The following is a 25,442-nucleotide window of genomic DNA, read 5'->3' on the forward strand; positions in this document are numbered from 1 at the left end:
TAAATAAAAAAGGAAATAGTGCAACAAATTTCTGCAAACGTAACATGGTAAAAATAAATTAGATTTTCTCTCAAAATACACTCCTGAGTAAGAAGTTTGCGGAATTAAAAGTACTTCAAAAAGTGTAATTTAGTCAAATAAGTTCCTTGGTTATATGCAACCCTTGTAAATTGAATATGAAATAAATATGAATTTGAAGAACCCCTGGTAAACCCTCCTCTTTTTATTGTTGTGAAGATGCAACAACAACGTTTATTTATCAGAGCCTGTAAAATCTTTATAGATCAAGGACTGATTAAGTTTTAGGCAGAGGAAGTCTATTGATAATTTAATAATTTGCATAACTCATTTGTAATTTGTACGCATCTACATTATGTACAACATTTATATAAATATGTAAACTCAGGAAATGGAAATTAGTGTATTCTCCCATTTTCTGAAACCAAACCTACATCTTTGTATACAGAAATGGGCCAAACGGATCCTCTGAGGCCACATGGACTTGACCCCAAAAACTTTCTCCCACCAAATGATCACTGATTATTTGCAGTATGTCAGCTTTGAGCAGTTGATAAACTCTAAAAATGAATAAACAAGATTATTTAGATTGTCTTTACACTGCTCCTCATCACTGTTGCTTCCCTGTGGGACATGCTGGAGATCACAGCTGGAGGACTTTGACCGGCCGGGCTGGCTGCAGACTCGGCTTCACCTCTAGAGGGAGTGCCGAGTTACTGAAAGTGGGAATGAGAGAGTGGAGAGCAGCGGCGCGCCTGGCAGAGCGGAGCTGCGTCAAGACAGCGGAAGTTACAAAGCAGCAAACCGGAGCTGAGAGGCCTGTGGTGTCAAATAAGAGCAGCAAGCCAAGGCGATTACAGAGACTCAACAAGCAGTGTGACAGCATGCAGTTGATGTAGCTGATTGAGATAGCAACAATAGGTAAAGATATCTGCGTAGTTTACTGTCATTTTAATGTGTCAATTAATGATGAAGGCCATTTTTAATCATCTAATTTGTGAAGATAAATGTATTTTCTTTTGGCAGCAGCTATTTGACATCTTTACTTACAATATGTGAAGGAATTCTTCCTTTCATTCAACTTTTTCTTTGACTTAAGCAACATTTTAGATGCAAGACTTTCACCTGACATTTTTGAATTATTGCATTGCCATTTGCATTTCTTTGCCACTTTTTGGATTATTGCTGATAAATTAAGGTATATCTCGACTAGCTGCTTACAAATCTACATGTACAAAGAATTCCTTTTTCATGTTACTTTTCCTTTGACTCAAATGACTTGAAAAACAAGAGTAACACTTGACATGGAGCATTTTTTTGTTACTTCTCCCACTATTACTGGTAACTTAAGTTGCTGCTAGCAGAGATCAGACTGACATGTCTATGGAACTGATCTTTTCATGTTCTTTTAACTCATCTTACATTTGAAATCCTAGCCTTTCACCTGACCTCACATTATTGTATTACTACTTCTACTTAAGTGTTACTTTTCTACTGCTATATGTAACTTAAGCTAAACTGCAGCCAGTTGCTAACAGAAACAGACTGACATGTCCATACTTTTTATTTGACATGTGGCATGTCTATATTGTTGTATTCTTTTTTTGCATAATTGCTGGTAACTTAAGCTAAGCCATTGCTAGCTGCTAACAGACATCAGACTAATTTGTCTATGGACAGACTGACAATATTTATGGAACTCTTCATGTTCCTTTGACTTATGTAGCAATTTCGTAATCTTTTGATTGACATATTGCGTTTTTATATTGTTGTGTTGCTACTTTTACTTCTTTGCTACTCTACATTTTTGCTGGCTTTTGCGACGCTACTGCTAGCTGCCAGCTGCTAACAAACAATAGTAAGGCTACTGCTAGCTGCTAACAAACAGTTAGGGAACTGCTAGCTGCTTAAAAACAGCAGACAGAATTTATCTTTTCATTAAATTTTTTTTATGACTCATATTCATCCATCCATTATCTATACACCGCTTAATCCTCATTAGGGTCACCAGGGGGCTGGAGTCTATCCCAGCTGACTGGCGAAAGCAGGAGACACCCTGGACAAGTCGCCAGTCTATCACAGGTCTACATTTAGAGACAGACAACCAAGCACACTCACATTCACACCTATGGACAATTTAGAATCACCAATTAACCTCAACATGTTTTTGGACCGTGGGAGGAAGCCGGAGAACCCAGAGAGAACCCTACTTGTATTTCTGTGCTACTCTTCCCACTTTGTTGTTAACTTAAGCTAAACCACTGCTAGCTGTGAACAGACAACGGACTAGCATGTCTATTGAACTTCATGTTTCTTTTGACTTTTTGACTCTTCCCATATTGATTACATTAAAGCGACATCTTCAATGCAAGACTTATACTTCACATGTTGTGTTTTTATTTATATGTTTGTATTGACACTTTCACACTATTGCTGGCCGTAAAGGCTTTTATTCTGAAATCAGTAACCGGATGTTAAAGGTTTGCACTTCTTATATCTTGACAGTGGTGCTTGGAGCCGAGAGGGTCAGGGGGAGGAGAGGCAAGGGAGTGGAGAGAGAAGACGACAGGAGGAGATCCACCACAGGGTGACTAATTTAACCGGACCATCCTTGGACAGCTAGGCTACAAATGGTCCTCCACCACCCTGGCCGCTCCGACCGACACGCACGCCGAATCGGATTGTCCGCCGCGGTCCTGTCGGGGAATAGAAACAGAAGATGATCTCGGTGAGTCCTCGTCTTTTTCTTGACTGCTGCACGCTGCAGGCCGACATATATAATATATGTTCTCCTGTCACACAAACGTCTCAAACGCCGTTGCACTGAAGCCGCAGACGCCCCGTGCCACCTCTCTGTCAGCGCTCCGTTTGCGCCGGAGTGAATGACATAGCTGGCGACAGTTGCTGCGAGGCCTCCGCTTCACATTGGCGGTGGTGGCAGAGGATACACGGTCAGTACATGTTTTCCACTGGCGGCCAATAACAACATATCTGCTGTGTGGTGGTGGTGAGGGGGGGAAGAGAGAAGAGAAGGATGAGCTGCATCACGGTGCGTTTATGTTTCTTGGTACAGCTGACAGTCCTGAGGGGTGTTAACAGGCTGCATTCACGGACCGCTCACAATCAGCCTCATATTTTTTAATGACACAACTTTAAACACCTACCACCGCTTGGATGTGAAGGATTTTTTTAATGCATTGCTGGTCCCCATCCTCTTCACTGATGCTGAGGAATGTGCAGCAGCAATAACGTGTTTATTTCTGTTTATTTACCCAAGCCTCACGTTTGTCAATACTCTAATCCCGGGTTTTTTTTTTTTTGCTTCCCCCCCACAACCTGCAAGACTGAAGGGCATTTGTTGGAAAATAATAAAGGAATTAAAATCGCTGACAGAGGCGTGTTTGTGTTCCTAACTTGAGCTACGGGACGCAACGGAATTGGGTTTTTATAGTCCCCGCTATGGTTGTCACATAGGCCACGGTGTTATGTAACAAGAAGCCTACGCCGTTTGAATGCGGGCCCTCACACACGGCCTGCCTGTGCATGGCAATTATACACCGGATCGGCCAGCACATCATCCGCACATGATCAAAACAGGGCCGCAGAAAATGCAAAAGAAAAAAAAAAAACAGAAGCCCATTCAAGGCATACATTTTTAACATTTCCCTTTAAATGCTTGATCTATTTTTTGCATCTGTATCATGTGGATGACAAGTGAGCCAGAGAGAGAGAGAGGGATGCATGCACAGCCCCGGACATGTCCAGACCATAATGAATGACTTGATGCGCGCTGTTTGTGGCCAGTGTCCGGTTGAAAATGCCCCTCAGGAATAATCGGTCACCCCCCCCTCCTCCTCCTCCTCCTCCTCCCCACACCGCCTTTCCCTTAACCCTTCCCCGCTTCCCCACCCCTCTCCTAGCGCTAGTGGAGGTGGGGAAGGAGGGGGGAGGACCGGAGAGTACAGCCAAGGCACCATGCAAACACACACACCGAGCGGCTGGCAGCAACCGCGACGTTTTTTTTGCAAATGGGTATGAGCTGGTCGACCTTGTGCAGGGGAGCGAGGGACGCAGCCGGGGAGGTGGAGGTGGTGGGAGGAGAGGGGAGGGGAGGGGAGGTGTGTGAGTGTATGTGAGAGAGAGGGGAGGAGGAGGAGGAGGAGGAGGTGGCTGGTTCTCCTTGAATCTTGTCGATCCGCTGCCAGGGGAGGAGAGATACGGCTCTGTACGGTGCCAGAGAAGGCGCATGCAGGCAAGATATAGCGAGGAAATGCTATTTTTGCTTCAACAACACAGCACGCCTCTCCGGTGAAAATGCCGGTCGAGGAGGCGGCGGCGGCGGCGGCGGCAGAAGCGGCCGCGCTTGCGTTTGTGTTTCTCCCCCCCTGCGCTGTGGAGCTCAGGGCGCCTGGAGGCCTGGTAAGATCAGCTGGTTGCTGAGGCATATGTGAACGTTTTCTAATTCAATCAGGGCGAAAACGAACAGTACTTAACCACGAATGATTACACTGCCTCACTGTTATTATTATATTTACAATAATAAAGGTGCTGTAGGACTATTGTGGTGATATCACAACAGATACAAACACATTAAAATGTGACCAGGTCAGCACAAACCCACGGTAGAACATCACAGAAATGGCCACATTAAATCCATGGAGACCATTAAGGGAATATTTCAGATATTTTCTGCTACAGCGGAGCCTGACATATGGGGACATCTGAATTTTTCTCTCCTAATAACAAGTTATTTGCAGATACATATGTCCGTTCTAATACCAGTGCTCTCTTTTTCTTATGAAAGCTGTGTGGAGCTTATTGGGGTCATTCTCTTGTAAGGGAACGTGAAGGCCGGCATTACTGGGCCACTAGTAATGAAGTCGGCATCCCAGCCTGACTGAATAAATGTAACTGATACTAGAAATATGACAAACTGTAATGTAATTAAACATGGATCTGCTACAAGACGGAAGACACTGCTTACCTTACATACAGCAGCAAGAGACAACAAGTAGTATCCACATGCCTCCCTCCCCACAGTAAGAGAAGTAAACTTTAATTTGACCTATTAAACACACAACAGCACTGTTATACATGACAGATGTTTTGTGTAAACAATCTATATTGTTTGTCACATTTTAGACAAACTATGATGCTCTATAGATATTTTCAGGAAAGGCTCGCCTCAAAGACAGAGGAGCATTACATTCATTTCATTGACCGTGTTGTTCACAGAGCAGCCAGATGGCTGTAATTACATATATGTATATACATAGAAGTTATGTGAAGCTAAAAGGAAAATATTGGTGGCTCATTTTTCTAGTAATTTCCAAACAACTTTTGATTAAATCCTGCAGGGCTCCAGATTCTGTCATGCTGGATATACCATTAGGTCTTGACAGTGTCCTGTTGTCCAGTGGTATTATCTGTATTTTTCAGTCATCTGTTTATCATTGATTGTGATTACGAACAGAGATAGAAGGAGTCTCTCTGTGTTTTCAGCCCAGCTGACTCCAAAATGCTGTTGTGTGTTTATACCAGAGGGTGTGTTTTTGCATCGGGGTCAAATTGAGCAAATTCTGGTTCACCTTAAAAAACCCAGACCTACATGCTATTTTAAATCCAATCCTCCTCCTCCTCCTCCTCCTCCTCCTCTTTCATATACCCCACCATAGTTTTGGAAGTGGCTCTTATCCTACGAATCTGCCTCAGTTTCCAGACAATCTCAAGTGTGTCTGGTTATCCAGGAAATTAGATTTATGTGCATTTTGCTGACAATGTGATGCATTTCATTTCCTGTCAATTTTGGGTTGAAGAAGCTTTTTTCTAACAAGCTACTGAAAGAGCTAAGTGGCAGTCAGGACAGTTCATTAAAATTAGCATCAACTGCAGATAAAAGACATTTGCATTAATATTGTGTTGCGATGTGTCTCACCTCATGTAAATTTATGGCATTTACTGCCACAGGTTGATCACAAATCTATCACCTTTTCCTGTTTGTCACCCTAGAATCCATTGTGTGTGTTTGATTTTTCCCCTAGACCCAGCAGAAGCCGTGGAGATAGGCCTGGCAGTCGAGACTGGTCTTCTTATTAACCTTGGACTCTGATCATTGGCTCTGGCACAAACATCTGGAGCTTTGTGTGCCATTTGACCCCCATTCAGTCACTCCCACCCTGCGGCCCTGCAGTGTGGCTTCTACATACCCCTCCTCACTTCTTCAAAATTTTGTCCGCGGGATAAATGAGTGAACCGGCTGCAAGGAACAGGGCTGGGACATGTACCAGAACCCCAACAGGTAAGCGAACAACTCATACAGGTGGACAGTAGAGGAAATGGTGTTTGGTTCCTCTCACTTGGTATCGGTGCTGTGGATGTTTGCTATACTGACCGCTCCTCTCTCTGCTCACACAGAATGTCCTGGTTCAGTGGTTTCCTAGTTGCCAGAGTGGACGACCGCAAGACTGCGTGGGGGGAGCGCAATGGCAAGAAATCCAAACGGAAGGGAGGCTCATCTCTCTGCAACCCGCGTTACATGAGCTGTCTGCGGGACCCGGATGCTATGGAACCCCCTTCTGGAGCCCCCCTCCATCAGCACCACCGCGGAGGGGTGGCCGGGGCTGTGGGAGGCGGGGGCAACTTCGGCGTCCGTTGCGGATGGCAGGAGGACCACTACGGAAAAAGGGGAGGGGCTCCCGGGGAAGGGGTGGGGCTGAAATCGGTTGACTTGGGCTTTGAGGATGGGGAGTTAAAAGGGAGGAAAGGGGGATGTAATGGAGGAAGTGGCGACATGGGCGATGATGGTCCCAACGGCGCAGGAGGGGTGGTGACTGCTGCGGACTGCTGGCTCAGGGTGGTGCGAGTATTCCAGTCAAAAAAATTCCAGTCCCGCAAACTGGAGCGCCTATACCAGCGTTACTTCTTTAGGCTGAACCAGAGCTCCTTGACCATGCTTATGGGGGTACTTGTGATTGTGTGCGGCATCATGTTAACCTTCCACTGTGTCCATGCCGCCCCTCACGTGGCCTACTCCTCCGCCCTGTCGGTGGCGATGGCACTCTTCATGGCTCTTATGGTAGTGTGTAACCGCAACGGCTTCCACCAGGACTACATGTGGATGGTCAGTTACCTGGTGATCGGAGTCTTGGTGTCAGTACAGGTGTTCGGGGTGCTCATGGTGGCGCCCCGGAGCGCTTCAGAAGGCATCTGGTGGTCCGTGTTCTTCATCTACATCATCTACACTCTGCTGCCTGTGAGGATGAGAGCGGCGGTACTGAGTGGAGCAGTGCTGTCCATCATACATGTGGTCACCACCTGGCAGATCAACCAGGAAGACAAGTTCCTCTGGAAACAGGTAGGAGAGGCTGGATGTCTGACTGATCTGTCTTCTCTTTGCTTATCACGGTTGACGTGAACTGACACTGATGGTGAACAGAGTGCAAGCTATTTTGCCATTTGTTCTCTTTTCTGTGGTTTCTGAGAAAGCATATATCCTACAGTTTTCATGATTAGTGAAATTCTTGAATGAAGATTTACTGTGTGCTCCTCACTATTTTTAATTTAATTTTAGTTAACAAAACTCTACCTGGCTTTTATTCTTTTATTTTTTTTCATAAAAGAAAGGGTTGGTCCTCTCAAAAAAGTAATGTTGTGGCTCAACAAAAAAATGAAGTTTGCATCTATCTTGTTGATTTATGGCAACTTCTACTTAAATTATGTTCCAGTTTTAAGTTGATCACTCATAAGAATTAAGTTGTTTCAGTGTCAGGTAGGTAGGAGAGGGAGCTTAAAACCCTGACCTCAAGGTGAAGAAAAATATATCAAGCCATTTTTATTTAGTTACCTCAACTTTTAAATCAACTAATGCAAATATTTGAGTTTAAATTATACACAATATTAGGTTGATTCAGTTACCAACATCATTATATCAGCGCAACCAATCAGTATATTTGTTTGCAATCTAAAAGGTGTATCTAAGTTATTAAATCACAGTGTTTATCTTGCAACCATGTAATCAATGAAGTAATGGGTGTTTGTCTTTACCCAGTGACTATAAATTCAATGTTCCTGTTCCTTTTAGATCTGGTTTGGCCCGGCAGCTCGTGAGGGAAATATTTAGCTCTTTAGCTGTGAAATCTGTCGTTGTTTTCACAAGTTAGCTGAGTCTGTCTGCCGTTTGGTGCTGGGTAGAATGTAGCAGGATTGTCATAACTTTTTTGGCCAAATACAGCTGCCTGCTGTGGTTGGAAACAGCTGTGAAACAGAACCAAAACATTACAGTTGTGGGCTGCAAATCCAAAACAGTGAGCTAAAAGTATGCAGCTTTAAATTCTTGCCGACTAAGATCACAATAATGTCAAGTTAAAAATTAAACACAGAACGCATTTGTAGCTGGTCAACCATAACAAAACGGCAACCTTGACTTGAATTTTGTAATTAGATTTTCTGGTAAGACTGATGTGGTTTCAGACTAATACAAAGTATAGTGTATTTTATTAGTGTTCAGAAGGGTTGAAGAAATATACACCTGAAAGGATTAGCCAGTACACTGAGTAGACTACAGGCAGAATTCAACAGGAAACTTTTTAGTGATCAGTTGTATTCATCATCTTAAATATCAAACAGCACTACGTTTAAGCTTGTCAGAGGTGAGGATTTGCTGCTTAGTTAGACAAAACAAAACAAGACATATAAATATGTTATATTGGGCGTTAGTAAATTGTGATGGACATTTTTCCCAATTATCTGATATTGTATTGAACAAATACCAAACTGTGCACTCATGAAAATAGTTGGAAAATTAATTGCTAACTATAGGAAGTGGTGATTGCATTCCTACAACAGTGTTTTACGCAAATTTGAAGTGCACATGTGGAAACATTAAAATTCAAGTTAACTGACAAGCATTTAAATATTGTGATATTTAGTGAAAAGTTGGCTGCAGGGTGACTCGGTGGTTAGCACTGTTGCCTCGCAGCAAGAAGGTCACCGGTTCGCTTCCCGGTGAGGACACCCAGGATCTTTCTGTGTGGAGTTTACATGTTCTCCTCATGCAGCATGGGTTCTCTCCGGGTTCTCTGGCTTCCTCCCTTACAGTCCAAAAACATGTTGAGGTTAATTGGTGATTCTAAATTGTCCATAGGTGTGAATGTGAGTGTGCTTGGTTGTCTGTCTCTAAGTGTAGCCCTGTGATAGACTGGTGACCTGTCCAGGGTGTCCCCTGCCTTCACCCAAAGTCAGCTGGGATAGGCTCCCCCCGCGACTCTAGTGAGAATTAAGTGGTGTATAGATAATGGATGGATGGATAGTGAAAAGTTACCACTGTAATTTCACTGAACTTGACAGATAGTTACGTCCCTACATGGCTGCATTCAGAACATTGGCGTGATATTTATTATGGGATGTTAGCATGCGAACTGGCTGTACAGCCCATGCAATGCAAATTGAGCTGCTGTGTTTTGTCACCATGTTGTATCTGCGTATTTACATGTACTTTGGGGGCTTATGGGTCTTGCTCTACAGTGTGTTGTTTGTGCGTCATGCCAAGGACCCAGGGGCTCGCTGAAGGTCAGTGGGCTGGATGAACCACCCCGACTGGACTGCTGTCTGTGTGTGTGTGTGTGTGTGTGTGTGTGTGTTACTGTGTGACAGTGGGAGAATACCATGATATAAAGCAGTATCACTCAGGTCTCTGTGCTCTCATACAAGGGACGCTTTGTACTTTTCCTCAAGGGTGGGGTGACGGGGGTGAGGCCAAAAGGGAGCGAGGGGGGGGCAGTATGGTGGCTGTTGGCCTTCTGCACTGTCTTAGCTGTTTTACAACTGTTGTTTCCTTTGGGAAAACTTATATGAAACATAAGAGGAAGGCTGTTACTTAAGAAACAATAGGGGGATATTGTTTTTAATGATTAGTTATTGTCACTGTAATGTCTCTGCTATCATTATAAGGTATGCATTGACCGATATATCCTTTCACGTGTTTGCTGGATTATGTAATGAACACTGCTTTGTTATAATATTGTAATTGTTTATTATAAAACTACAGAACTAGATTAGGGATTCGTGGGAACTCAATAATTACTGTGGACTCTGTAACATCATGCATGATATACCATAGGATAATCCATCACAGCCTCCAACATTGTTTGCCATCGTTAAGTGGATGAATGTCATGAGATAGCCGAAGCCCAGCAATGCGGCTTAATCCTAAGGTCGTCTGTGTGCTGTGTGACACAACGATACAGTGTCATCAATCACTGCTTCACGCTTGTGTGCAAGTGTTTCCTCTTTCTCCAATAACTCATTAACCTCACCGAGTTTCTGTTGGTGCTGATGGGTTCAGATGATGATAAAGTTGTGTCTGAGGAATCCTCCTTTTGCTGCCATTTTCTGTCTTCATCATCGACTGAGTTGGGTCAAGAATTTGCCAGATTCTAGATGTAACTTCACGTCACGCCTCTCTTCAATCGTGAGAGAAAGTGTGTCAGTTTCAGAAAAAAGTGTGAGATGCTGATTGATCTCCAACCATGCACAGTCAATTAAGTTGTAGACTGTAGTTTCATGAGCTGCCTGTAGATACTGCGCTATATAGGCTGAAAATTAAATAAAATAGGAGTATCAGCTGTGAAGTCAGTACATCTGTTTGCAGCAGTGACAACTGGATTTATTTTTTTTGTGATGTTTAAGCAAGTTACAACTTTGTAAATAGATTGCTGATTTAAATCAGTGGCCAACTATGGGTGGTTTATAAACACCCTTTTCCCTGAAATCCAGTACTATGTACACATTAGAAAAATAATACCCATAAATTGAGAAAATGATTCATCCTGAGAGATGAAGCCCCGATAAATCAAGTTAAGTGATTTTTTTGACTGTCAAACTTTTATTCTTGAGGATGTTTCTTTACAAACTTCACATATATATGGATATTATATCATCCATAACTCAGTTTTTTTTAGCTTTAAAGATCAAAGGCCTTTACAGTACTACATTAAGTTTCTAATTATTGCATAACATATCATTCAGTTTATATAATCTATAAATATGTTCTGATAAAACCTGTTGGTACTCTGTGGAAAATGTGACAACTTGTTTGAAGAGTAATTGTTCTAGAGTAAGAATGTTGTTGATGTAAACTGACATTTTGACAGGCAAACCGCCCTGCTAAAGATAAAATACGAAATTGTGTTGTTGATGATTTACAGTATATAGACCAACTTAATTCAAGACATCCACAGAAATAAAAAGGGAAAACCAAACAGTAGTCTATTTCAACTAGCACTACCATGGTTTGCCAAGCAGAGTATACCATAACACAACCCCAGATGAATTGTTACAAAATGTAAATAAGATCACTGTTCTGGTTTTGTCCTGCGTTTTCAGGATTGCCTGTATTTCTTGCTGCTAGCAGAATCTGTCATGTGAGAGCAGCTGAGGCTTTTGCAGTCATCTTGATGGTCTGTGGTCACTATATGTAGAATATTTCATGTTTGACTTTTGAAATTTATAGCTCCTAATCCCATCAAATCTTTCAAAACACATGCAGGCCATCTGGTTGTTTCCTGAGCTGTATTGCTCTTGGCATTTGATGGTGTGTCTGTTTTTACAGCTGCTTACAGTAGAATCAAGGGTCTGTTCTCAGATTCACTTTGAGTGTCTTATTGTACGTGCTCGTACTATAAGCGAAGATATCAGCGGTTTGAACCACCTTGTTGTGCAAGCCTTTTTTTTTTTTTAAACAAACACTGGTTTGTAATGGAAACCTCCTGTTACTTGTAAGCTTCACTCTGCTGTTGCTCCTCACATTTTCTTGTCACCGTGTCTCTGATCCTCAGACTCCTCAGCTGAAATCAATTAGCCGTGACTGTACAGTGCGTGCACATGTGCATGCACCCCGTCCCACCCCTCCACCAGTCCAAACACACACGCACACACCATCTTAAGCTTTGTTATGGTTGACGCCTTCCCTTCTCGTCTCTATTGAATGTTTGTCAGATTTGCTGCTGTTTGTTTTTCTTTGGGAAATAACATCACAAAACAATGGCCCTGCCTGCATGTGTGGGTGTCCATTTCAGCGTGCATACTGACATGTACTGTACGTTCTTCTGTCCAGGATTAAATCTGAAAAATGCTCCAGGCACATTATATAAACTTTATTTTGTACGCTGAACATTGGTAAGATGCTTGCTAATGAATATTTGGGATTTCGTCTCATAAATGTCTCACAGTTGCACATTCTTCACCCCGGAGTTGTTTTCTTTATTGCCCCTGACAATGGCTAGCATTGTTGTGTGGATGTTGTTGACACAAGTGCTGTGAGAGGTCAAAAACTGTTTCCTAAAAATACCTGGCCCTTGGCGCTTCTGCTAACTGTTGCGTCACATGGAACAGTCTTATCAGAGCCTGCGTCAGAGCAACAGGCAGGTCACTCCATCCCCCTTTTTTCTCTGGACACACATGGGCCTGCCTTTTCACATACCCTGAAACACACAACTGGGTAGAGGCTGCTAGTGCTGAATATTTACAGATAGCCCGAGCCGGTCTTTATCTTTTACTGTTGTGTGTTAACGACGCGTAACCTAATTTATCTTTGAGCTTTGAACACAGCAAAGGTGGTGGGTTAAGACATGAAAAGCCAAATAAACAGCGCAGAGGGCAAATCAGGCCTCTACGTGGACTATGTGGCCCCTGAGTCAGAGGACAGTCCGTATGTTTCCCTGCTCTTCTTGTCAAGTGTCTATTTAAAGTGTGTTTTGGATTTATTGGATAAGATAAGTGAATGCAGTTTAAATAAAAATGTGCCAGTTATGTAGTAAGGCCTTTAGTATATATATATATATGCAAGCCCACGTCAAACTTTCCAAATGGCTGTTCACTCAATTTGTAAATTTCCAGGATGTCACACAGAGAATAGATGCATTTCAATCAGAGCAAATCTCACACCGAATCGATTCTATCAGCTGTTCGCACTTTCGCAGCAGCTCGCAGGTGACGGAGTAACCCCGTGTGCATCGTGCATCAAGATGGGAGCCTTGAATCTCGGTGGAGGAAGTGTCAGCCTGTGATGATCACCGGTGCAAAGCTGCAGCTATAGAATACGCCACATTGTATAAGGGGAAGGAGGAAGCAGCGAGGTGGTGCGATGGGAGGAGAATCTGATATTCTCCCCACGCAGTTCTTCCACAGCCTCCTTGATAAATAATTTGTGCGTTTAACTCGGCAACAGCATTTTAACGAGGATACCTGTCACATGTACACTGCGCTCACGACTCGGATGGGTGCTGACTGATGGGATCCCACACACACACACAAAACATGCTGCAGCTTTGCTTAAAAGATCGACACAGGTTGCCGTGTGTCACAATCTAAGTGTTGATGTGTGAACACATTCCACTTGTTTTGTAATGTATTTATTTGTAAAGAAAGATTTACATGGTTATACACACACACACACACACACACACACACGCACACACACACACACACACACACACACACACACCCAGACACATGTACACAACCAATCAGCCAATGTGTGGACCAATAAGAGCACTGGGAAAGGAGTGATCAGTTTAGCATCACTTCTGAGACTAATGGGGAATAAACAGCATTGCTAAGTGTCTCCCTCAGTGCTTGTGTTGAGTTGGTCCAGCAGTTGCCATGGAAACAACTACAACTCAAGCAGCCAAGACCCAGTTTGGTAACCGTTGCCTGAAGTAAAGATGAAAAATAATAATAATTTGAAATCGGGTCAAAATTGATTCCTGCCGTTCACGTCTCCTTCTGAGAATTGGAAAAGCTCGAGGGTGGGTGTTGGAGGGGGTCTGAGCTTTCTAGACACGCTGCTTGGCTGCTCGGATAGATTTGTGCTTTGTTTTCCTCCCCCCTGCTGTCAAAATGAGACAGTCCATAATTAAACATGGCGATGACAGGGAAGAGGTCATATGAGTGGTGGTGGAGGGGAGTCAAGAGGGAGGGATGCACAGGATGTTGTTTGCCAGTTGTCTGGTTCAGAGAGGCTTATCTCTGGTCAGCTCGCTATGACTGTGCATCTTTGTAGCACCACTGTTGTGAAAACAGTGCAGGATGTGTTTTAGGCCTCAAAGATGCACAGTTTTCAAAGAAAGCTCGCTGGCTTGAATAATTAGCCTTGTATAGTTCACTTATTTCATTTCTTGGTGTAGATAAATGGCTGTTTTTTGCTAATTAAAACTCTTTTACGCTCCTCAAAGAGACTTCTTGTTTAATCGCGGCAGTTATCCCTCAACCTGTCCACAGTACGTAAAGCCCAGCGTCCTTGCAGGGGTCCTATGCGTTCCAGAAAAACTTGATGATGTTGTGGAAAGGGTTTTGGTTCCCATTTTCATGCAGGTTTTGTTGCCATTTGAATAAAAACACTTTTGCAACTCTAGTGCCACAACACTTTAATAGTCACACTCTCTCCACAGAAGTCACACCTGCCTGGTTGCCAACAGCAATGTGCGTGGTGTGTAGTTTTTCAGCGTGTGGACCCCCAGCTTGTCCCTGTCCGTGTTTACAGAAACATGGCTGAGGAATAAGCAGTTCCAACTTGGTCGGAATGAACAGGCTAGCTGGTTTTACATTAGAAATAATAGTTTGTCACTCGGCTGCACGTTTTTTATGTAATGCGTTCGTGTTGCAGTGCGTCTGTTAAACATTCAAAGATGTTTGAAAAGCACTGAAGAAAATACATGAAACCAAATAGAATTATTATTAGAAATCGGTGTGCCATCAGTGATACTTTAATGTTGATTGTTTTGAAAAAAATTGTTCTGTCACTCTTGGTGGTGTCAGGGGAAAGGAGTTGGCATGGCGGCATGTTTTAGATTTTCTTTTTAAATGCAGTAAAAAAAAGAAAAAAAAGAATTGTAACTGTCTTCCCAAATAAATTCGACTTTGGGGAGCAGAAACAAATGCTTCATTTCCTGTTTTAAAAGAACATGGATACAGTATCAGGCATTTTCTGCTCTTTTGTGATTTGTTTTATGCATCACATTTTTTTAGACTCATATTTTTTCACTTAAATACACAATAACACACAGCTTCCTCCACTAATTCTATGGCTCTAACTTCTAATGGAGTCTACTGTAAACTGCATCTATTAGATGACCAAATGTTTTATCGTCTGCTGCTGGAAGAAATGTCTGCGTAAATTATATCTGTGTCTACATGAAATGAAGTGTTAGACTAAAGCTGTGTCTGGAATCACTCTTTATTTACTGTACAGTGAACTATCTGTGTGTGAAATTTATGCCTTTTAAAAGTTCCCGTGATGGAAAGAACAGCTTTTTATGAACATTCCCACAAGGCAATGCAAAGCAAAGTTTCCAGAATCTCAATTTACTGCTCATTAGAACGTTTTATTACAGGGGATGGTTAATGTCTGAACGAGGTGATTTCTGACACAGCATAAGACCATCGGATCTGTTTTCACCCTTGTGTCATTACTAAAAGTATAAACAGTGTATACACTAGATGTTTTTCCTCAGTCCTCTGAGGATGCTCAACCCCACTACATCCATCTTAATGTATGTACTTTTATAATTCTCAATGACTAAAGTACATTCCGACACTTTAGGTGTAGCAGTACTAGACTAATTGTTGCTTTAGATTATGTGAAATGTAATAAGTTGACAATTTCTGAGTTCCTCTTCGTACTGTCAGTCAGTTTCCCCACAAGTCACCTTACTGATCAACCCCTTCTTTTGTCAGTGAGACAGTGTGGATGGTATGGATAGAAAAAGGAGAGCAAAAGGTCAGAGACTGGCACAAATGCTAATTGTTCTGCTATTCTACCTAAACAACATATGTGTGGATTTTCACTCAATGCTGTTTGACAAGGCATAAGGCCTCATGAGATAAGCTACCTAACTGTCACATGAAGATAGCTTGCAAGCTCAACTTCAAGGTAAACTGTCGAGCCAGCGAGCTGGTTTTAGCTGAAACATCAGAGCAACTCAAGTTACACCCTGGCTAGGTAATCATTTCCCATCTACGACATCATAAATGCCTTTGTGTATTTTAATACTACATTACAATTACAAAAGAAACTGCCCCATACATATCGATTCAGTCATATTAATATTCACTCCTCCTGTAGTGGCAGCATGACAACACCATTCCTATATTTAATATTCATACCCAGGAGAGTGCACTTGAAAGGTTTTATCGTCATCTGGTTGTTTTGCATGCAGTCACATTCAGAAGATGGTTGTCAGCGCACATCAAACCTTGTTATAGTTTACAGTCTGTAAACCGTATCATTCATAGGCTTGCTCCTTAACGTCTTTGAGTTATTGTTGAATTGTCACATGTAGGCCTGTATGTACAAATATTTTCCCTGTCAGATGTGTACCCATGGTAATTATGAAATCATACATTCCCTTTAAACCCATGGTTCTCAGCAGGTAAATGCGCAGGTAAAGATGTATGATAAGAATCCGCAAACTGTCCGCTTTCACATTTTAGAAATAAATCACACTATTTAGAGCTGCATAGACCAATGGAAATTACAACTGTAATAAGAAACGTGTAGTTTGGTTTATAAAGTGAACTAGCAGGCAGTGATGAACCAGTGCACTTTTTTAAGTCACACTGCTTCATGTCAATTGCAGGGATGACAGACTTTGGAAACTACGAATATCTTTAAACGATTTGATTGATGCTGTCCTGGAAATGTCCTGGAAAACGATTTCCTGAGGACCTCTGCTCTGCTGTTCATCGCTAATTTACTGAATCTGAAAAGTGACAGAAATGACAGGACTAGCGGGTTGAGCTCCAAAATATTTTTTTTTTTGTTTCTGCCATTTAAAAATTGTTTTTTGTAAAGTAACACACAAATGTCTGCTTGTGCTGCGTCTCAGCCGGGTGACGCTCCGCTCTAGACAGACGGTGTATAGACCACCCGGCTGAGCGAGGGGGGCCGAGTGAGCAGGCGGGGCCTGACTATTTATCTGTTGATGTGGTTCTGGTCATTTCAGATAAGGGCAGTGCGAGCTGTGTGTAGACACGAGGCTCAGGCTGAGTACACAAACCCAGCAGCTGCCTGGCACCACACACATACACAGACTCTTTCACAAAGGCTGAAAGTGACAGTGAGCGCGAGTCAGAGCGGGAGGAGGCAGGAATAATAAATGAAATGAAAGAATATGGAAATAAATAACCAGCGCTCTCAAGGAAAGATAAGAGCCAACCTACGGGAGAGACTCTTATGTTTTGTCACGAGTAAAGCACTGTCATTGTGTTTGGGATGCTGGAGTGTGTTTTACAGAGCCTGATCTAACACAGATGTTCTAAGGAGTTCCAGATGCTCCTCAAAGGCCGATGAGCTCTGACTTGCACTCTCCCTGGCCTCATTTCAACAACAATATCCCATCAGTCGTCGCTCCCACTGGGATAAGGTCTTATAAATTCAGCATCTTGTCCTCCACACAGTTTTCTGGATGGCACTGTCCGGCTAAATTATTTTTCCATGTCAGCTTAAAATATACTCTGTTTATTTAAGTAACATCTGAAGTCTTTAACAGCTCCAAACTATTTTAATTTGTGCCGCGTTGAAAGGATTAGTCGATTAACTGACAGTTTCTTAAACCACAGTTGTCAACAATAAATAGAGTCAATGATTTCTTCTCACACTGAAGTGGAGTACGCTGCAGTGTGAGGGATATTTGGCATTTAAAAAGTTTTGGCGATGGTATGCCTATTTTTTACCTTTCTGAAATAATGATGATGAGCAAATGTGAGGAATGAAATTAGTGCGTTTGTTCATCAAAATATCTGCAGCTGTTTGCATGTCTGACGAACTAGCTCACTATCTAAATTAGTGATCCAGGGTTATTTCAAAAGGCCAGGAGTTAGCGGATCACTGACTACATTACTGATTTTACAACTTGAAAATCCCTTCTATAATATTTACCCTGTGTATGTAACCTGGCTTTTGGTGGAGTTTAGTCTAGCATTAGCCTAAACTTGCATTAGAATGAGGGTCTTTTAGATTCCAGCAACTCCATCACCACCTGAGATTGTAGTATGTTTCTGCTATGTTTGTAGCAGTTACAATGCTTGGACTAAGTAGCTTTAAACTGCAATAAACGAACAATGTTGTCTATTTTTATATCATCTACATGAATTATCAGCTGGTGTGAGTACAGACTTTCAGTTGGAACATGTAGCTTTAACCTAAATGCTTTTGCAGTTTCATATATGAAGCATCAACTGTATATATAAGACAGATTTAGCCTCTGGGTGTGAAAAAATAAAGTCAGCATGTAAGTGTTTTAAACCTGCATTCTTTCAAAAGGCCTACAGGGGGTGACTCCTCTCCTCAGGTTGTAGTAAAGTCTAAAAAAAAAACAATCCTGCTTCTCCTTCGATTTGTTATTGTAGGAATTTTTTTTCTATTAAGTTTTTGGTCTCAATTATTAGTTTCAATCCCCTTTTAATACAGAATGCTGTTTTTTTTTGTTTTTTTGTTTTTTTTAAAAATTGTGGTCCCTTTTCGAAGAAAATAGATAATAAAGTGTCCATAGTGTCCTTGAATTCTTATTCAGATCCACCCCTTGCTTGCTAAGATCCAAGATTTTGATGGACAATTCCAAACTCTTCAAAGTCGTCTTGAACGTTTGTCCACAAAGCAATGTGTGATGTCAGGTTGCTTCGCCCATCCCTTTATAAACAGTCTAAGCTATGAAGTCAAGTGCTTATTTAAGGCCTTTTAACTGGGTTGTTGTTCTCAAACAAGTCTAATGGAAACACAAGCGTCAGCCAGAGACAGCATTGTAAACCAACTCATGAAATGAACTACCTAGCTATAGCAGATGATATCTAAATGTCTTGCTTGAAAATCTCCTTTTTTCTGCAGGTATTTGATGTCAAGGACCCAATATTTAAAAAAAATACCAGAAATATTTTTGGTAAATATGCCACTGATATTGTAAGTTGTGTACAGTTTGTGCCATGCAATGGCCACAAGGTTGGACAAGTGTAGCAGCAGTACCAAAGAGAAGTGTGGCATCCTTTGAAATGATTTAATGACACTGTTAGTTGGACATTTGTGGTGTGCATTAGGAGTGACTAGATTTTGGGGGACAATACCAGTTTTTAGGGCGTAAGAAATTCTGATATGATGTATTGGCCGATACAGATGGTTAGAGATACAGTGAAAAAGGATGATGATGGGGTCCTTGTTTATGAACTTTACAAGAAAGTTGTTAGTAACTTGAGCTGCAGGGTGGCGCAGTTGGTTAACACTGTTGCCTCGCAGCAAGAAGGTTGCCGGTTTGCTCTTTCTGCGTGGAGTTTACATGTTCTCCCCGTGCAGCGTGGGTTCTCTCCGGGTTCTCCGTCTTCCTCCCACACAGTCCAAAAACATGTTGAGGTTAATTGGTGATTCTAAATTGTCCGTAGGTGTGAATGTGAGTGTGTTTGGTTGTCTGTCTCTAAGTGTGGCCCTGCGATAGACTGATGACCTGTCCAGGGTGTCCCCTGCCTTTGCCCTAAGTCGGCTGGGATAGGCTCCAGCCCTCCCACGAGCCTAGTGAGGATTAAGCGATGTATAGATAATGGATGGATGGATGGATGGATGGATGTTAGTATCTTACAGTGAAGACAAAGTTTAATTCCTCACCCTGTCAAGTATGAGTAACAATGGAGCTGCTCTGGTGGACACACTATGTGATAGCATCATTTCCTCATTATCCCAGACATCTTTTTTGTATTATATTCTCTAAAAGAAATTTTCCACAGTAGCGTATATCAGGTAAAAATATGGCAATATCAGTATATCTATGCTACATCGGCCAAACGATATATTGGTCAGGCTCTACTGTATATGTGGCATTTCATACATCCACCAATTCATTGATGAATCAAAATAAACAGATCTATTAATGACTTATTTTTTGTAGAGAGACTGACAAACATCCTAAGAATACAGCTTGTTCTCTCTCCAGTATGTTCGTGCAACGAGCCCGTAGAACGAAGTCATCAGCCCACCAATACACCCGCTACCTCACCCTCCTCGTTTGGTCCCCCACGCTGCACCCTCCCTGAACCTGGGTGGGGGACTGCAGGTCTTTGGAGGGAGGCTGAGGAATGTGGGTGATAGTTGCTAAGTGAAAGCTGGGCTGCCATCTCTGATAATTCACAGTCTCCGTGGGTGTGAGTTTCGGGCCAACACTAAGCAGAACCTTTCACAAGATTGAGAAAGAAGCTCACGCAGAGAAAAGAGAGGGAGAGAGAGACGCTTCAACAACATCAAGATATTTATAAAAACCATCACATCACTGTCTTCCACACACAAGAAGCCTGTAGTGACTGCTGGCTTCAAAATGAGCTCTTTTAACAGGAATATTAAGTCAGGAGAGTGTACATAAAATCTGCATACACATTTCAGCAAAGCTTGTTTCTAAACTGACTGGCTGACTGATTAGGTTAAACATACAAAGCAGTTGTGAGCAGAAAATATATCTGATTGATTTCTTCGCTTACAGCTGAACTAAAGAGAATTAAACTGTAAATTGCACATCCTGCTTTCACTGCTCAGTTTCAGCATTTCATCTTGGTGCCTTCTGTCACCTGGCATCCCTTTCAGTGATCGTCCATGACCTTGTAGTTGGTACGCTCACACACAAACACCTTCCTTGTGGTCAGTGTTGGGTGTTGGCTGAGTATTGTTAAGTGGGATGGAGAGCAGGACTGGGGATTAAAGGACGGGGCCGGTCACCCGCTGCTCTTCCGTGTGAACAGACTGAGAGACTGTACAGTTTGGAAACCTTAGTCAGTTTGAGATTGTGTGGTTTGAAATGAAACTGGTTTGTGAGTGCCATCGGTCATATCATACAGGCTGATCTTGTCGGCCTGTCACAGATATATCAGTATCAGCGTATATGTTGTTTGATCTTGCTGACATGAAACCGTTTTTCTTTGTGCAGAACATGCAGAAGAACATGCTTGAGTGCATTTTAGGAGGCAGTAGATTTTTCAATATCAGCAATTTTATGCTCTAAAACTTGGTATCTGCATCGACTCCTAAAATCCAGTATTTCAATACATACATCATTCGGCCATTTGGCAAATGTACATCCAATATTCGCTCCAGTTTAGCTTTGTTTTTGATCTCTACCAACTCCTGAGGGAAATATCCAGCTCTTTAACTGGTAAACACTCCACTGCGTTCACCAGCTAGCCATTAACTTTGTGTGCTATTTGATTTTAGAGCATTTTTGTTAAAAACAGCAGCCTGCTGCAGTGACGGTAACGTTTACAGGCAGGAAAACCTAAACTATGACCTAAAAGACACTTTAAAGCTCTGAAGAGCTGAGGGAAGCAGCAGAGTCAGGTGATAATTCTAATGGTTTTGTCTCTACAAGTTGTCTACTCTTCATGTAAAAATATCGATTATAGCTGCTTTAAATAATGGCAATCTGATACTGTACATTTGTTTTTGTCTTGTAGGATGCTGTTGAACGTCTCATTTGTCCACATTCTCCCACATTGCTCTCCGCTTAAAGAACACTCTTTTCCAGTCTGAAAGGCGACCTGATGGCCTTAAAAGTCAATGTTTATAGACTCGCTGTCAGAACCACGCACTTCCTGCTAAAGTAAATGACTCCTGTGCTGAAATCCATCATAAAGGATGAGAAAAATTATAAATACATTTTCTGAATATTCCATTAGCCCCCCTCTCATTCTCGCCTGCTCACCCGGCTTACAGACGGTAGCTTTAGAGGGCTTTCATTAGATGTGGAGTGGTGATGAGCGTTTGGATGTGGAGAAAAGGTGTAGTGTTGCTGCAAAGGCATGACCAATGTTGGGAAGCGTCTTTACATACTGCACTAGTAAAGACACAAATGTACCACTTGAATTTTTTATGTTCTTGAGTGTGAGTTCTATTTTAACTTATGCTAGCTGTGTGACTCTGGGGATTGTTACGTCAGCAACTACTGAATGGATTTCCATGACGTGGTCCCCAGAGGATGAATCTTATGTACTTTTTTTAATCTCTTGCTGTGAGACTGCTGTTCAAATGCATGCCATTGCAGTTTAACGTAGCTGTTTTATTTTTTGTCATAATTATGACTCGCTATCTCATAATCCTGAAAATATTGACAAAGTTATTACTTTCTCATAATGTTAATATAACTAAGAGAAAATGAATAAACCCCTGAGCTTCCATTTGTCCACTTTAATTCCCCCCGAAGTAACTTAATCTTATTTCACACTGTATGCAGCAGCTCCCTTGAAGCTATATGAAGTTTACATTGAGTGAAATAGTCAAATGTTTTTACAGCTGCACTCTTTATCCAATCGGAATTTGTTGTGCATCATTTCTTGTGCATTCTTTCCGAAATTCATGTCACATATTTTGCATTTATGGAGCCTTCAGGATCCTTACAAGAATCTTAAAAATAGAGTTTAAAATAATTTACAAATATTCTTGTCAGAAGTAAGACTAAGTATTATGACTAACAAAGCTCCATAAGAGTAAAAGTTTTCCTTGATAAAGGTTTGTTCCCCATTATTTTCACCTCTTTATTGTGGGTGTACTCTATGTGTGCAGCAGCCATACTTGTTCTTCACAGAGCTGGTTATTGATTCAGGAGTGCATCCAAAGAGCCATGTTGATCATTTATTGATTAAAGCCGGTATATCCTCTCTAAGCTGTTGGGGGCTTTTTGTGACAAAACACATTTTAATCTATGCTGCAGAATAGCTAGTATTGCTGCCGTTTTGCCTGTCCTCTCTAGATCAGAGCAGCTCTTACATAATGCCATTTTGATATCCAGGGATTAGGCCGAGGTCCTCTCCACAGACTGCCCGGCTGGCTGGATGATTCCATCATATCACTCCAGGGGAAAATGACAACTGCTTTTATGGCAAAAAAACAACAACTATGTGATGTTCCAGTGACGTTCAATTCCTGGTTTATAGCTGTCTTTACAAACTTTGCAAACCTTTTTAGCAGGCTTCAAACGTTATGGTAACTCGGTCTTGATCCTTCATGACAGTGGTAAGATTACAATGGTGCTGGGCCAAAGCAGCAGAAGACAGGCTGACAGTATAAGGGATGAGTTTAGATAAATGAGTGTGTTGTTGAACCCAGAGGACATGAGCAGGTGCTGTGGCCTTGCTCTGGGAGCGTGGCAGCATGTACAGGTAGCAGGTAAACGCTGCCAAGCAGAGCTGCTAAAGAGGTGGAGTGCTGTTGCGTAAACACAGGACCTTACTGTGTACTCTGTAAACCCACTAGCCCGTGCCCTCTTGAGAAAAGCAAGCAATTAGTTTGAGGCTGTGAGCTCAGACACATGGAGTGTAATGTGAACGTCGGGTGAATCTCAACCGAAATGTGCTTACAGTGGCTGCAGCTCGTAGTGTATGGACAGAAAACCCCAATCCACGTGCAGGAGTCTTGGTTGTACGCATACACAGACCGACAGCAGACGTTCACCTGCAAACACGCAACATGCTGCAGGTTTCACTTTTGTCTCATGGCTGTTTTTTTTTGCTTGAACAGTGAGAGTAATGTAAACAGAGCTCAGCGCTCTGAGCCATCTGCCTAATGTCACTGTGGCCCATATCTGCTCTGCACTCTCTCTCTCAGTCACTCACTTGTACCCTCTTGTCATCCTCACAATGTCTTTTTCCTTCCTCATCCTGCTTCTGTTTTTACCACTAATTTCCTTCCTATCTTAAACATCTGTCATTCTTTAATTTTATCTGTGTTGTCCATTATGCTGTTGTTCCTTTTTTTTTTTCCTTACCCCACCCCTTGTTTACTTTCTTTTCAAACTCATCTTCCCATTACCCATCTGTTTTCTTTTCTCATGTCTGTGTTACTCTGTATTCTATGTCACCTTGGTTCACCTTTAATCTGTCCTGCTTTTCTTTTGCAGCCACGTTATATATTTTTATTCATCCGTGCTTCTGTTTACATGCAAGTTCTCCTTAAACATGTTTCTTTTGATCAATAGTAGAACAGTAGAAAGACTCTCACTGTGACCTCTTTTTTTTTTTTAGCAAGTACTCTAAATTTATCCCTCGTCCTCATCTTTGTTTTTTGGTGCATATAACATAATAATGTAATATTGATTAGAATTTGAGAAAAATAAAACACCACTATAAAGGACCAGACACAAAATACAGTAGAAGCATGTTTAAAGATATGTACAGACTTGTCCTTTGCTGGGATTATTTTTAAACTGAATTTGGCAGTCTGACACATGATACAGTGACTACTCTGATAAACACTTCCAGTGAACTTTTCAAAACAAGTAAAGAAGGCATGCCGATCAAAACACTTGAACATCTGCTGAGATGAATTTCTGAGAATGAACAATAGATCTTAAAAGTAAAAAGCACCTAAGTAGTCAAAAAGTGACCTGGACTGTGACAAACCAAAAGAAGATGCATGATTCTTAAAAAAAAAAAAAAAAAAAACTGAAGGAGCTGTTTATTTTGGCCCAACAAAAGTGTTTCTTTAAACTGTTTCTTTAAGCAGGATCTACAGAGCTGGCTAAGCTTTTCTCTGCTCCACCCCTGTGAGCTTTAATGTGTCTGTTTAATAAAGTTACACTTATTGGAAGAAGCGTAGCGCTTTTACAGTGATGCTTCAATTCTTTATTTCTTTATTTCGAACGAACAAACGATTAAAATAAATGGAAAAGAAAAATAAAAAATTAAAGCCAACTTCAATATAATACACATTTGACTCGTTCGAAAAGGGATAGGAAGAAGCCCAGGCTTGTCAAGTCCCCATTCTTCACCATTAATAAATGCGAAATCCAATACAATAAACCATGTATTGTAGATTTATGTGTAACGTCATTAAAAAATAAAAGGCTTAAGGAGCCCCGTAAAATGTCCTTGTTGCATTTATTTATTTATTTTTTTGCAGGAAATGTATCTTACATATAATGAACATTTATAATTACATACATGAGGATACTGCCTCTTTACTGTTAGGGACTGAGCTGCAAAGCAAGAGTGGATTCTGAAAAATTTGTATTTCTTTATTTTTGTTTTGTTTTTTTACATAGAAATTGACAAAAACAAAAAACAAGCAATACAATTCTGGGCCCATAAATGCGGTGAAATGAACAGAAAAAAAATGAAAATGACGTCTGTACTGACTTGACAAACTGAGCACATAAGTGGACATACTGGCTGATCAAACCATATGAGCAAAATAGGGGCAACATAAAACACCAGCACCTGAAGTAAGCACAGAGACGACAAAACAGCGCAATTCATCTGTGTTAAAATAGCAATGGTTAACAAATAACAAAATATCTAAATACTAACTTAAGTTAAATAAATTACACAACATTGAAATCAGACAATCCTTGCCAAATGTCACATGACCCCAACAGCAGATAGATGGAAGTCCCCAGCACTGGCAAAACAAA

General features: G+C 41.6%; 1 protein-coding gene across 1 annotated transcript in view; it reads left to right on the forward strand.

The window, feature by feature from the left end:
* The first annotated feature begins 6,433 nt into the window (after positions 1-6,433).
* LOC103358633 (adenylate cyclase type 6) overlaps positions 6,434-25,442 on the forward strand; it is a 43,571-nt gene continuing 24,562 nt past the window's right edge. Inside the window, 3 exon segments of the mRNA XM_008283665.1 lie at positions 6,434-6,969; positions 7,056-7,302; positions 7,304-7,372. Of these exon segments, the coding sequence (XP_008281887.1) occupies positions 6,434-6,969; positions 7,056-7,302; positions 7,304-7,372 (852 nt within the window).

The sequence above is a fragment of the Stegastes partitus genome, unplaced genomic scaffold, assembly GCF_000690725.1.
Source record: "Stegastes partitus isolate 25-593 unplaced genomic scaffold, Stegastes_partitus-1.0.2 Scaffold323, whole genome shotgun sequence".
Taxonomy (NCBI): domain Eukaryota; kingdom Metazoa; phylum Chordata; class Actinopteri; family Pomacentridae; genus Stegastes; species Stegastes partitus.